Source organism: Macrobrachium rosenbergii, chromosome 16 (assembly GCF_040412425.1).
Source record: "Macrobrachium rosenbergii isolate ZJJX-2024 chromosome 16, ASM4041242v1, whole genome shotgun sequence".
In the NCBI taxonomy this organism is placed as follows: domain Eukaryota; kingdom Metazoa; phylum Arthropoda; class Malacostraca; order Decapoda; family Palaemonidae; genus Macrobrachium; species Macrobrachium rosenbergii.
Window position 1 is genome coordinate 44,244,063 of NC_089756.1, and position 15,040 is coordinate 44,259,102.

Below are 15,040 nucleotides of genomic sequence, written 5' to 3' on the forward strand. Positions count from 1 at the left end.
TAAGGAAACGAATGCTTTAATTCCCCATTCCGGTAATTACACGAACACCTAGAACTGATATTACATCCTTCGGACGTTATCACACCTACAGTAAATGTTTTTGCGAAGCTAATCGCTCGGAATGCCCCCCTACGTTTCGCGGATGGCAATTTCCTGTAATTAAAACTTAATTGAGATTTTTTTTCCCTCGACTGGAAAATTCCTCCTATTGATTGGAATTGGCTTCCCGGAGAGAAGTCAAAATTTTTGAAGGGAGAGGAAAAAAAAAAAAAAGTTGAGGGGAAAGCTGCGAGAGCGTTATGTTATGCTCGACGTAATTGATGCGAGAAAGGGCGACTGGATCATTATCTTTAAAACGACGCCATTTTCCCTCCCCCCCAACCCCCACCTTGGAGCATAGAGGAAGATGCGGTGCTCAGATGCTCCTCTGGCGTTGCGTGCTTTCCTGTTTTTATTTATTCCGAATCTCAATTTTTAAAATTGGTCTTAACATCTTAATCCATTTTTACGGTAAATTTTTTTTTACATAAAATTTACGTAATATGAATTCCTCGTGGTTATTTATTCCGAATCCTTGATTTTTTGTTGTAAGTTCAACATCCTTATCTATATTCCTTTTAAATATATTTTGATATGTATGACGTGTAATTAACGTGAACTCTTCGAGATTATTGATTCTCACAACCATAATTTGAAAGTGTCATTTCTTTGTTGGGAAGTGCGTTAGGCTCATTATTATTATGTGTTTCTTCGATTTTCATCCGGTAAAATCGTGAGTAAGTATAAAGGAAGAAAGATCGAAATTTATTGTGGGGAACATGTAATGATATACAGCATAAGTAAGATTACAGTTATCGATAGAACCTGGTGAGAATAACGGCCAAGGAAATGATACGGGTTCATTTTCATTATGTGAATGCCGTTTCAGATCCGCCAACTTGCTCAGTATGCACGCACGCATTGTGCTTGTTATATCTCTCTATCTATCTTTGTTGTTCACTTGACCGTTGTTAACCAATATTTTCCCACTTTCTTCTCATCGTATGACGTGGAACATTGTTACAGACTTTCGCATTGTGTTTACTGATGTTCCAGTATTCCGCTGATATTCATAATTTGATTAGCGAGTTGCGAGGAATTGAATTTCCGTTTGACAAAATAAAAAAAATAAAAAACAAATAAATAAAGTAAAGCCGTTAGGTTTTGTGTCCTTTTCTGGTTCACAAAGTTCCGCATTGTGATTCCTGTTCATTTCGTTCCCTTGTCAGCAGTGTTCCAGTCCATCTGCCCTTCTTTAAATTTGCGAAGTTGACAGAACACTCAGTCACAAAAATATTGCCAGGGTCTAGATATTGGCATTCTCTGTTTCCCCATGAAATTAGCTGACTCTTGTCTGTGGTCTTTATACATTGAACAGTTGTCTTATTACCCGTACTACTAATAATTTAAAGCTTCAGAATGCATTCTCGAAGAATTCCTGATTATTCTCAGAGTCAAGTTTTTCACGTGATCTCGTGTGATGTATTCTAGAACTGGTTTTTTACTTAGGCTCTGGTATTAGTTAATTAAGTTTTAGCTTGTCAGTTATTTGTGTAATCTGTGAAGATAGGGCTGAGACTTCTTGTTTAGGTTCGGCCAGGCCTAGGAGAGCTGTTAACCAGCTTAGTGGTCTGGTTAAACTAAGATATACTTCTTAATTTAGGTTATAATCAGGACCGCCTGTGTTGATAGATTCACGATTTACATTTGACGGGGAAGTAGATTGAGGAGAATTCATGTCATGGGGAGAGAGATAATAAGAGTTTGTAATTATGCTTTGATATGGTAATTAATTTTTTCATGTCTAGTGTTGATTTATTTGAATTCATAATTATTGCATAATTATTGACGATGATGTTTGTTTATGCCACGACAATTCGTTCTCCACGTATTCGCATGGAGTTTTCATTTTGTTAACGACTTTGTTTATGTAAATAGAGATAACGAAATTATAAATGTGCATACATAGGCCGGGATACTATGGCGTTTTAAATCACATCTTATTGTCATGGCTGGCCTCGAAAGTGACATTTTTCACTGTTGTGCTCAGTAGGTTAATTTTTTAATCATGCGCTTCGAGTTTGGATCTTCGTTTTTTCTCTCTTTTGTTATAAGTTAGAAAATGAAAATTAATCCTCAGCTATAGATAATTTTTAAGTTTTTATCTCATGTGAAAAGCAGCTTATAGTTCTCTCTCTCTCTCTCTCTCTCTCTCTCTCTCTCTCTCTCTCTCTCTCTCTCTCTCTCTCTCTCGTGACAATCAGATCAAACTCTGTAAACAACGGCGTGTTTTAGTAGTTTCGGTAGAAGTTCATTGCGTGTAGAGGGCGGTGTTGCGACTCTTGTTCAACGCGCGCTTATTAATTTTATGACGGACTGCACCGCCCCACGTGACCACAGGCCCACGCCTTTCTCACACCCTACTTCCCTCCCCCCACAAACCCCGTGCCCCCCTCCGTCGGCAGCCCTATGCCTCCTTTCCTCTCTTGCCTTTGCCTTCCTCCCACGGTTAAATCTGCCTATATCATTTGACTTTTTCGTTTTATTTTCATCCTTCCATACAAGAGCCACTTGTGTTCGCTCGTGGAAAAGATCCAGATAGACTCCAAGTGTGGAAGGAGACGGGACTTTGCATTTATCCAGTACTCGAGTGCCTTCATTCTGAATGAACTTTTTTCGTTTTTTCTTATTTTCAATAAACGCTTTTGGACGCTGAAGTGCGAACGCGCGTCTTTGCGATTCTATAGAGCTTTGCTTTCAGCGACTTGAAAAAGTGATGGGATTCGGGTTCGCAGTTGGACAGCCTTTTGAAAGACCAACTTGTTTAAATAAAGGCTGCTTGATTTTAGTAGACATGAACTCATGAAGGATTTTTGGAATCTAACTTGTATATTTACGAAGTTTTCATTGGAATATTTAAGAATATTTCATAGTTGTGTTCAAACGGTCGAAGTTTTCCATTCCCCCCCCCTTTTTTTTCCAAGAATTGATCTAGATCCAAAACTAAGAATGCGCACGGTAACTTTTTATGCTAAGAATGACATGTAAATACGGAACAGGTCGCCAGGCGTATTATTATCACTGATTACACGCAGAGAGAAAACACCACCGTTTGTTTGTAATAATTTCCGTTGCGCTCGATTGATTGACAGCTGCTCTTGGTTCCGGCATTCGTTTCACTCAGATGATTCTTTCATAGTTGATAGGCGGTGAGACTGGAACATCATGGAACATTAGAGTTATTTGCTCTGACCTGGAAAATTATTTTGCTAATTGTTTTTGTATGTAAAAACTGGTAAATCTGTTTCATTGAAGACCTAATGCATCACTGAAACATTTTGGTTGAAATGTAGGGTGTAATATATCTAAAAATTTCAAGTATGTACTTGACTAACTTAGTATCACAGGCCTCGAAGTTTTGGAATTCTCTCCCCTGCCTTCTGTAATACCAAAGTGCGGTTTCAACTTTTCAGGGAGATATTTTTCCCTTTCTCCTTCTGAAAGTCCCTTTCTTTTTCTTATTTTCCTCCCTGCATTATGGTTTTACATCGTCCTTTTCTTTGATTTTATAAAGCTGTAACACAAAAATGTTGGTTTCAGTTCATTCTTGGCATGTGGTGTTGCCCTCTTATGATTCAGTGGCTTTCAAGAACCCTTGGGAAGAAATGGGAATGATGTTGAAGTAGGGAAAATCCCCCAAACATTGGCCACTTGATCATACATTTTTCTGTCCTTAGCTTATTAAAATCCAGACGGTATTAAATTGTAGTCTCCCACCCAACCCTTTCTTGGCTAGTGTGTTTGTGCATTGTGTGTGTAATGGTTGAAGTGTGTAAACAGTTTATGAATCAGCACCCCCTCTCTCTCTCTCTCTCTCTCTCTCTCTCTCTCTCTCTCTTCTCTTTTGTCTCTCTCTCTCTCTCTTTTGTTTTGTAATTGAAAAAATAGCTACTGTGAAATATTATTTCATGAGATTAAGATCTTTTTTCCCTCATTTCAAATTAAATGAACTGTTTGATGTTATATCAAGGTTTTGAGGGTATTAAGTATATAATGTAAAAAAAAAAAAGTTTGGGCACTAGTGGTCCACCTTATAAAGGAGGTATTGTTGTTATAGGTGTTCATTACTGGACTGTCTCATATTGTATCATCACATATTCTTTAAAGTTGATCAGAAGGATGTCAATATAATAAGTGTCCAGGAAATTTCAAACTTTTACTGAGTTTGACACAAGAAATGCTTACAGATGTCATGAAAAAATATTTTATAGAAAAATAATTTTACAACAGTTTTTACAACATTTTACAAAAATATTACTGTGTAGCAAATGCAACTTGGCAGTCATATCATTTTCGTGGTAATGCTTATGAAATATGATGAGGATATATAATATGGGTTACATGTTTAGGGAATTAGGAAAGAAAAAGTCTTGTAACTTAGATGAGAAATCTTGCTCATTAAATGAAGTTCTTCAAGTTTGGCATATCTGAGTGCATAATTGCGATTTGTTGAGCACCCTTCGATTGAAGTGTTTAGTGTTATCCAGTTATCATGCTTCTCAAAACGAAACCCCTGATTTTACTTGTCTCCTAAAAATGGCTACGGAAACTTTATGAAATCCAGGCAAAAAGAAAAAATGTTATTTGTGATTTCTGTCCCATGTAATTTTTTTAATCATTCAAATTATTTACAAATCATTTGGAGAGCTGCTGTAAAAAAGACTCCCCATGTATAGTTTAACTGTACTGACAGGAGCAAGTTGAAGTTTGCGTTACGTGACTTGTGATTATGTAACGTAACAATAACCTATACCTCTCAACATCTTGGGGTTATGCGTTGTCTGCACGACTCGTATATATAACTTTTTTAGCACCAACCACTACCGGTAGAAGGGAGGCAACATCGTCCCTTGCTGAACGTACAACCAATACCACAAATGGCAGATTCTTCCTGTGACTTACATGCAAGAAAGACCACAAAATGGTTGTAACGATAACGACTTTCTTGCTATAAAAACTCGAAGAACAGATGTTTTTCCAACGGATAACTATGGTGCATTTGCATTTTTTCCAGTGTAAAATGATATGAGGATGGTTCTTTGAGTTGTATGATGTTTATTCATTTGTATTTTTTTTATGCTTATACATATTTCAGGCACGAGTCACATGGTTAAGATGAAAGATGTTATTGCTTAGTATGGAACATGAAAACTTTTCCTGTTTTAGGATGGAAGAAAATCCAGTTGATATTAGGAAAAAAGGATTTTATTTTAATACATCTTGAAGTAGACAATTTCAGTTATCCTATTCCTTGTTACCAGTTGTTGGTTGACAGAAAGATTTACAAAATTCGTGTCGGATACTATCAAAACCTGTAAAGTCACAGACCATGGCCTTTATTGTTATTATTTTTTATGAGCTGTAATTTTGGTTAGGTTTTATTAGTAGACAATTTATCCAGTTTAAGGTTAGATGAGTCTTACATACAGACATACAGTATATGTTTTTTTTTTTTTTTATATATATACAATATTTGGCTGTTATACAGTTAATTAATTCTTTCTCTTCACTGCTACTTTGACTTAGAAATAAACCTAAAATGAAGATATAGAAATAATTCTTAAATGAAGATATGCAGGAATATGTTTTACTTATGACAACAGTATACAACCATTCTCCCATTACAAACTGGTTGAATGTTAGAATGCTGTCAAAGTAACGGTGATGTTAGGTGTTTTATTATTAAAAATTCACTCTAACACCAAACCAAAGCCTTTGCCATATATTAAGCAAAAACTTTGTGACGGATGTGTGTAATCCTTGAGATTACTTTTTAACAACTAGGAAATGTTAGGAGGATTCATGTATTCTAGTATCACTCTTAATATTCAGTCTCATGTACTTGTAATGTATGATGCAAGCAGTTCCAGGATTTTTAACCAAAAAAATAGTCGTTTTACTATATAAGAACGAGTCACTTACATATTTCTGTCATTTGTATTATAAGCTTTTGAGATTCCAATGACATCAAAAGCACTAACCATGGATATTATTCAGAGTGTTTAGGGAAGGTTTAACTCTTATTTTCTATGCAATTTGAGGCTGTTCAAAGGAAATTACCAATGAATTAGTTCAATATACAAAATCACAAACATTTGGTATTTTCTTAATGGTTGTTATATGTAATAATTGGCAAAAATATCAGTTTTGTGAATATCCTTTGAAAGAAAATTTAACAGTTTTTCATTGTTCAAAAATCTTGTATGTTAAAAAAAATCACATAAAAAATGTCTCCTCATGGCTAGCTATTTCCTATGTGAATTTATTATTTTTAATTTTTGAAGATGTTACAATAAATTACAATGATTTGGCTGCAAAATAAGGCCAACATCAGTAATCTGTTGTGGAAAAATCAGTTATAGCATATGGCAAAAACAATTATTGGTAAGTTCATTGGTTATAATCCAGAATGGAATGAATTACCAGAGACAAGTTTTGACTGCCCAGATATATCATAGGAGTAAAATTGTGTCTCAAGGCATCATTGTTTTTTCCATCTCTTCTAATAGCTTTACTGCTAAGTTTTTCAGAATTTCTGTTTCAGTATTTGTACAGACTTAGATATGAAGGAACTAGTAGAGAGTTGAGAGCTTGGAAGTAAGGAGGGCAAGAGAAGTTTTTTACTGCCCTTTGAGAGGGCAGTAAAAAAAATGGAAAAGCAACAGTTTGTATGGATTGGATAAATATTTCCTGAGTATGATGTAATGAGAGCACTTCACTTGTAAATAAAGCAAAATATCTGTGAGCATATATAAGGCCCATATATCTCTGCATAGTGGAGACATGGGTATTTCAAAAGGAAATGGATGAAAATATGAAGTGGTGTAAGTACAAAATGCTGATATTCTTAACAAGATTACAGTATAAATGAGGAAATGTTTGAGAGATGTGGTTTCCAGAGACAGGAAGATAGACTTGTGATATGAGAGACCCAAGTTGTTTGGCTCTGTGAGAAGGGGGAGAAAAGCAGTGAGCTAAGGTACTAGTAGACTGGAAAGTAGCAGGACAGAAACCAGAAGGAAAGCCCAGAAAATTATGGGGAGCAGACATAAATGAAAACCTGAACAAGACTTGAATTCAGGAAAGCTATCCACAAGATAGACGAGTGGAGGGAACTCATTGCTATTTAATCCTGTAGAATGGAAAACATGTTTAAATACTTTCACTACAAAAAAGCCACATTTCTCAATCTCTTTAGGCTCAAAATCTAGGCAAACACATAAGAGAGCCAAGTTGCTGGAAAGTAAAGCAAGTTACCCAAATGCAGAAAAGTTCAGAATGTAATTACATTCAAGTATAACTCAGGAATGAATTTTTCATATTATATTAATATCACGTTACAGGGACTGAGATAAAAAATATATGTTAGGTTTTTTCCTTAAGGAAAATTTTTAAAATGTCAAACCATTAAAAAAGTGCTTTTAATAAAAGTGGCACATAAGTTTGGAAATTGTAAATGGAATTTTGTTGTTCTAATATATATTTCATTTTGGCTGTCTTCTGTCTCATGATTTCAGTTGAGCTCTTGGTTGCCAACATTTACTATAATTTCTTTGATGTACTGACATATTTGTTTGCCCTTATTTTCCATTTATCTTTTCTCCATTCCATATTTTTATGTAGTTTCAAAATTGTGTAAAAATATCAGGGAAATTTGCTGCAGAGTTTCAGGAGACACCTGGCCTGTCTTTTATAGTAATCCAATTCTAAGAGTAGAGGAGTTTTGCACGAAGAGATAGGCTAAGAAAAGTCATGAGAATGGAGACTTACAAACTTCTTAGGGAAACTGTGCCATAAGTAAATGACCATTCTAGGTAGACTTTGTTTACGAAAGTATAGCAAGAGGAAAAAAACTTAAGAATGTACAGGATTTGATCATTTAAATCGGCAAAAGATACATTTTGGCCAAGGCATACTTAATAAATTTTGATAATTCAGATTTGGCAAGACTTGACTGCCTGGCTTTTTGTTTGAAAATGTGCAGTTAAATTAGTGCGTTGCCATTTGAATTAGGTTTGTTTCCATGTATTCTGTGCTTTTTACTAGATTCCTCATTTCCTTTTTCCCTTAAAGTAATTCACGAGTTAATGTCAAACATTTTTAATTTACATTTTCTTTATTATATTTATACTTTACTATAGTTGTTCTGATGGTAGGCTTTATTCTTTATTAATAGATATTTGCTCTAATTTTCTGTAATGCCTTTGTGTAAATTTGAAGTACTGGCTCATGATTGGGTGTTATGAAACCTCGTTGATGGTGATATGATCATGTGGGAATATATGTTGATTAAGTTAGACTGGATAATATTCCTGCTTCTTTTATGCATTTGCTTTTCATATGATTGAATTACATTACAGAAAATACTTTGAAGATGTAATTTTAAAATAAAATTTTAATCACTGGTACTACTCGTTATGTGGTGTGGATTATAGCTATTTTGTGATTGGGTGGCATTTGTATGTGCATACTGTATTGTGTTTTGCCTTTATTGTTGTCTACTCGAATATTATGGCTGGAAGCCAGAAGGATGTGGCTTTATTGTTTATTTTTTTATGTTTATACAGAAATTTAGTTGTCTTTTGTCCCCTTATACAAGTCAGTGTTTGCTTTAATTAGTATGCTCAAGCACATTACTTTTGTAAGGAACTTTTGCGTATAGAGTGTAACTGTTGTATATAGAACACTAGTAATGATTGATTTACAGAGAGGATTGTGTCCTAATATTTAATGACATACAAAAAATGGTTTGGCAGAATTATCCCATTCAATGTTTGTAGTAATAGAAACCTCAAAATAGTTTTGAAGACAGCTTTTTCATTTTTGTGTGTATGTTAGCAGTAGATATTTAAATGTAGCTGTAAACTGAAAACCAAGTGTTTGTTTTATAGAAGTTTTTATTTGGCTCATTGTAGATTATACGTTAGCAGGAGCGTCGCCGTACAGCATGAGTGGGACTCCGGGACCTATGATGTCTCCACCTCCAGGAGAAGATTCAATGGGTTATGGAATGCCAGGACTAAATGGGTCTGGATACTCAGGGGTAAGTTTTCATGATTGATAGTTCATAGTGTTTATGTTGCCCTCTTTATTTCCCCATGTTATATGGTATTGTGAGTACAGCCAACAACTGTTCTCCAGAATTTTAGGAATGCAGAACATGACTTTGGAAGTCTTTTATATTCCTCAATTTAACAGGAGGTTCCTTAGAATACCTAATATAATTGAAAAGTGTGAATTCTCTGGAAATAGCAGAGCCTTGTGTTTTAAAAACTGATAATTTCTTAGACAAATTAAGCAGTTGCTGGAAATGACAAGAACTTAGTAGTGCACCATGCTGTATGCTCTGAATTAATTTCTTTAAGGACATACAATTGAATTTTCTTTATATATTCAATTTAGTGAATTCTGACATATCGTGCATTATTACCAAATTCAAAGCTTTTTTTACCTGGTTGTGATCTGGATATTTGAAAAGTTTCATATGGTGTTTGTAATGTTATTATAGGACTATTGGAGTATTCTCGAAATGTTATTGCACTGCTATGTTTTAACAACTCCTCAGACTTTCTAACAGTTTCTAGATATCTTCATACAGACAATCAACTGCTCGTTTAATATTTAGGGTTAGTGTGGGATATTATGTACTGGCAGGTTTTAGGCTTTTCTAGAATAAATAGGTATTTAGGTATATAGAATTTATAGCGTACAGAAGGAAGTCTAAGGTTAATTACACACAGAAAATGGTATGTTATTTGATTGTATCAGCAAATTTACTGTGCTTAAGTTGACATGATTAATTGTTAATTAACAATACAAAATTGTTATAATGTCATCGAAGGGGGATTGTTAAGTATCTCATATGTTTGTAAGAGTTTTAATTCAAGAATAATATTGGTAGCAGCAGTACCTCAATCCCATATTTACCATGAAGTTGGTTGAAAAATGTATTTCTATTTTGGGCAGCATTCAATTACAGTATAGATATTAAAAAAAACACTGGGAAACATGTTGAATTGTGTATGCTGTATCATGTCTAATGATAGAAATCGGAATGTTAAATATTCTCATTAGAGTACCAGATTTTTGTTAATGTTGGATGTGTTTTTGTAACTTCTGGTTTTTCAACTAAATTCAGCTGTCTGGAAAAACCTTAAATTTATGAATGAATCCTGTATTTGAAAATTTCCTGTGAATTATAAAGTCAGATTTGTGAAAGAATTGTCAAACTTTTTTGAGGGGTGTATTTTATAACTGGTAGTTGCAGATACAGTTAAGTTGGATTCCTGAAAATTTTTGTGGTGATTAATTATAAATACAAGAAAATCACTGTAGAATTTAATCTTAGCATACATCTGATGCTTTTTAAAGATTATGAGGGTGGCCACAGTAGATTGTAAGTGCTAATACACACTAGGGTACCATTAGACCCAAATAAAATACTGTGTATGAAATCGATAAACATATATGAGGTCATTCATTTAAGTGACTCGTGTTGAGGTTTTGATCAAATGACTTAGGGCCATCCCATTCCCTACATGCATATTGATATATGGGTATTACTTGCCAGGGCATGGGCTACGACCTCCACCCGGAGTCGCCTGACGTGTAGGCGACATCCACACATCCGCCCACGCCCAGCCCGCCCTCCACCCACACCCAAAGTTAGTTCATGGATTTTCTGGGCATTTTACTGCCTGTGCATTTATGTTGAATGACAGTGACGTTCGCTATTGTTGGCATGCCTTTAATCATTGCAAGGCCTATCATTTGTGTAATTTGAGTCTCACCTATCACAGCATGCTTAACTTCATTTATCATCAGTGTAATCATGAGCACAACTGATTCTAGTTTGTCATATACTGTATACAGTGTGCAGACAAAATAGACTAAAATAGTACAGTACAAACAAATCTCAGGTTCCTGGTACAGTAGTACTATAGGGCTAGGGGTTCTTGAGGTACAGTAGTTTAGAATCTAAAAGTTACCTTTGTAGAGATAGAATTATCGCATGGCAAGTAGGCTGTTGTCTATGTATGTTGATGATTTTATTGTATTTAGTTTTGTTTCAGTTTTAGTGTTTTTAGGATTATTAAGGATGTTAAAATTTGACATTTTGTTTCCCTTGTTCTGTACAGCTCACAGACATGCATGATATTTGTTGCTAATATTTCTGTGTAAGTTTGATCAAAGTATTTTGTGTGATTATCTTCTTAAATAGCTAACAAAAGTTAGCATATAGGAGCAGTACAAGTATTTTCATGAAAATACAAAGCTCAGTAGAGATATTATAAAGAATGCAAAGTGATTTTGAACTGGAATTTGTAATGGTGTAAAAGCTAATCATCGCATGTAAAAATATCCCTACATTATAATTTTTGTACCTACAGAGAATTAGATTATTTATTATTGTTTGTTTGTTTCAGCAGCAATAAGACGCGTGGGCGGTTTGCGGGTTGTGGAGTCCGGGCCAGCATGGCGAGGGTGGCCTGGCTCACTGATCCAGCAGTGCTGCTCCTCCTGGTGTGGTTGCAGCCCATTTCTCAAAGCCAGGCTGCTCTCCCTCGCCCCCACACTACCTCCCGCGGCCCACCCATCCTTCAGACAAAGTGCAGGCCGTGTAACTCCGGCTCACCAGCCACAATGGGGCTGCATGTGGCGCATATTGGCCCAGCCACACTCTGGCTTGTTGTGCCACATGAGTTGCATGTGGCCCACCTCAGGCAACAGTGATCAGAGCTGTCAGCCCAGTGTGCAGGCAGCGGGCCGCCGCCGTGCGCCCTGCAGCTGAGCGGGACCAGCGCGGCCCGCCCAGCCCATAGTATACGAGAGTCCGGGGTGGGTAGCCTCCCATGGCTGCTCCTCACACCACACTACCGCTGCCTGTGCCCGCCTTTCGTCCATGGGTGACGCTGTCATGACCCATAGCGCTATGCCATCTTAACATCCACTCATCCACAAAGTTGCCTTGCCTCATCCACCCATGGCTGCTGTTTTTTTCATACTTTACTTTGATGCACTCATTTATATTCTGAATTCTACCTAAATTGCTAACCTTGTCATTTTGAGATACTTGAATAAATTCCTCAATAGGATCCACAAATTCAGTCATGATTGGTGTTTGAAATAGGTAATGATGATGCCATGGGAGATGAAGGTTAGCCTAGTGATGATGGACCTTTTCCCTCTGCCAGGGAATTTCAGAACCATGTATACGGTTGGTATGTGATAGTCACACTCGTGTTGCTTATATGTGTAGGCTTTTAATAAAGTTTCTGCTGTTTGAATTCTTTTTAAAAATACACGTTCCTCATTGGCAAGTGAGCCAGATGTACTTTGTGTCACCCTCGGCGAAGTGGGCTGCAGCGTGACTCGCGGCTCTCCCGCCCCCCGCATGCAACCCCTATGGTTGTTGTGGTTCAGTGTAGGAGGATCGCAGTGACCCGTACAAGCCTCTGTATCCATGTAGCATAGGAGTGTGTGGCCATGGAGGCCTGGCTGCCCCCCCGGCCCTGCACACGTTCCACTGGGTGGCCCACCATATTTTGGCACGGCCGTAGGGCTGTTATGCCCAGTGGGGCCCCATCCAACCAAGTATACGTACTCTGGACGGCAGCAGCAGCAGCAGCAGCACCAAGAATGGAAAAAAAGTAATGGTCAGACTGAACTGGCTCTCAAGATGTCTGTTTGTTGTTTCAACGCACATTAATTGGGTGTTTGTTATTTCTGTTTGTGTTCCATTGTGTTCTAATGGGTTGTGTAATGTGTGTGTGTGTGTGTGTGTGCGCTGGTCCTTGACTGGCCTAAGTTACTGTGTTCTTGATTTGTGGAAGTTGGAGGGTGTGGCCCATCTTGTCCATGGTGAACCTTGAAGGGCCTGATTAGGCCACACCCAGCTGGGAGGCAGGTGGTTACATTTACACTGCATTTGTTTGTTGTTATGATGGATGTAGTGTAGATGCAGCCATAGAGAGAAATAACGGAGTGATTCCTCCCAGCCCATCCGCAGAAAGGCACGGTCGGTGGGGCGGTGCCTAAGTGACACCGCCTGGTTGATGCAGGGTATTACCTAGGAGAAGATGAGACCACACAGATGATCTTGTGATACAGTGGTATGAACACTAAGGACCTGGAACCTTGAAGTAGGTCTATTTTTATATGATGGATACAGTAGATAAGACTGAAAACGAAATGAAAAAGTTAGGTGGTCTTGTGTAACTGTATATTATTAGTATGGATAGGAAATTAATACTCTTTGCAATCCGTTTAACATTTGGTAACTTTTAAGTCCTTTTCCATACGGTTTGTACGGTAGTGTAAGGGCAGTGTCGGGTCTCAAGTGGTGCGCTGTTAGCGGCCCAGAGGACCTGAGGCTGCCAGCGCGCATGTTTGTAAGGGTAGTGCAGGAGTAGTGCAAGGTAGCTAGACCACAAGTATACAGTGATAATACTGCAGTATACGAAAAACAATGTTCTTCATTGACAAAATATAACTAAAAGAATAAGCAGTAGCCTGCCCTCTTTTCATGAACTGTTAGCATTATTTTGACTCCTGTAGCCAGCTAAAGGGCCGTCATCTCGTTTCCTGATTTTTCTGAGCCGCTGAGGTGTACCGTAGTTGTCTCTCCATGTAACTTACAGCTCTCTTCTGTCTCTTTTCGCTGTTCGCTGTAGTGAATGATGCAAGAATAACTCTCCTGTATTGAATACTTATGAATAACTAAATGTTTCCTATCTGTCCTCTCCAATACCGTCCTGTACCAAAATACGTAATTTTCTCACAATTCTTGTAGAGATACTGTGTATTTTTGCTGTGAATTTGTTCCAGTTTTGTAATAGTATATGTAGTACAATCTTACTACTTTTCTTCCCTTTTAGGACGGTATAGGATAGCTACAAAATTGGTGCATTTTTATTAAACATTGTAAGCATATTTTTCATATAGACATTTTTATTGTTTTCATTGTTTAGCCTTCTTATTTATGTAGGATGGGTCATTTTTTAGGGGTTACCCACCTCCTTTGTATTTTCCCTCTTCATTTTTGAGCAAGAGTTATGTGCTTGTAAAGTAGAATCCATTTTGGAAATGAAAGATAAGTGCTACTTATGCTTCCATACTTGGCAAACTGGGCAAATAAAACTTTTTTTGAGTGCAAGGTGAGGGAATTCCCACAGCCCAAACTTCACAAGGTGACCTGTTGCCGGCACCCTGCTCTCTTTCTCTCGGCATCCAGTTTTCTATGAGGACCGTTTTATATACTATGCTATTGCCCAGTTTGTCTCATTTATGGAAGCATTTCATCCACTCATTTTACATTCTAACCATTCTAACCTCTTTGCTATGTGAGTGTGAAGTATATGTATATTACAGTTGTCTTTTGTATTGTCATGCATAAGTTGCATTGTAAGTATTTTTGGCTGCAAGGAAAGCCAGTTATCACGATGATATTAAATACCATGATGTTTTGTTAGAATCTGCAGGAAGCTGCAGACCTGTTTGTGTTAAGGTTTAACAAAGCTCAAACTAGATTATTTTAGTGTCTAGTACAGGATATTCTTGGTTACATTTACTAAAATGCTGTAGCCGCTATCCGTGTCACTGACCCATCCATACAGAGGACTGATGTAGTACCTAAGCTAAGGATGGCTCAGTCTCACGGTTGCCCACCTTGGGCCAACAGTATACCAGCCGGCCAGTGGTTCAGGAGTAGTGCATGTTCTTGATGCTTCAACAGTAAACAACATGGAATTTCTTGATGTACAGTGTCATGTTCTGTGGCAGCAAAGCAATCAGGAAGCATTCACTACTCACCTCTCTTACAGCCAAAGGCTGGGAGGTAGGGCCACTGTGCCAGAGACGAAGAAGCACTGTTTATATGTACTGTAACATACAAACTTTTACTATTAGGTATGAATGTTATCAAATAAATGATTTCAAAGGC

The 15,040-nt window shown here is 37.2% G+C and overlaps 1 protein-coding gene across 5 annotated transcripts in view; it reads left to right on the forward strand.

The window, feature by feature from the left end:
* The window catches only part of LOC136847381 (homeobox protein extradenticle-like), a 78,761-nt gene extending 63,721 nt beyond the window's left edge, over positions 1-15,040 (forward strand). The window contains exons 5-7 of one of the 5 annotated variants that reach the window (XM_067119012.1): positions 9,015-9,142; positions 10,670-10,763; positions 11,526-15,040. In XM_067119012.1, coding sequence (XP_066975113.1) covers positions 9,015-9,142; positions 10,670-10,711 — 170 coding nt within the window. In that variant the 3' untranslated portion in view covers positions 10,712-10,763; positions 11,526-15,040. The remainder of the gene's footprint in view (positions 1-9,014; positions 9,143-10,669; positions 10,764-11,525) is intronic. The other 4 variants (XM_067119011.1, XM_067119014.1, XM_067119013.1 and 1 more) reach the window with 4 other exon arrangements.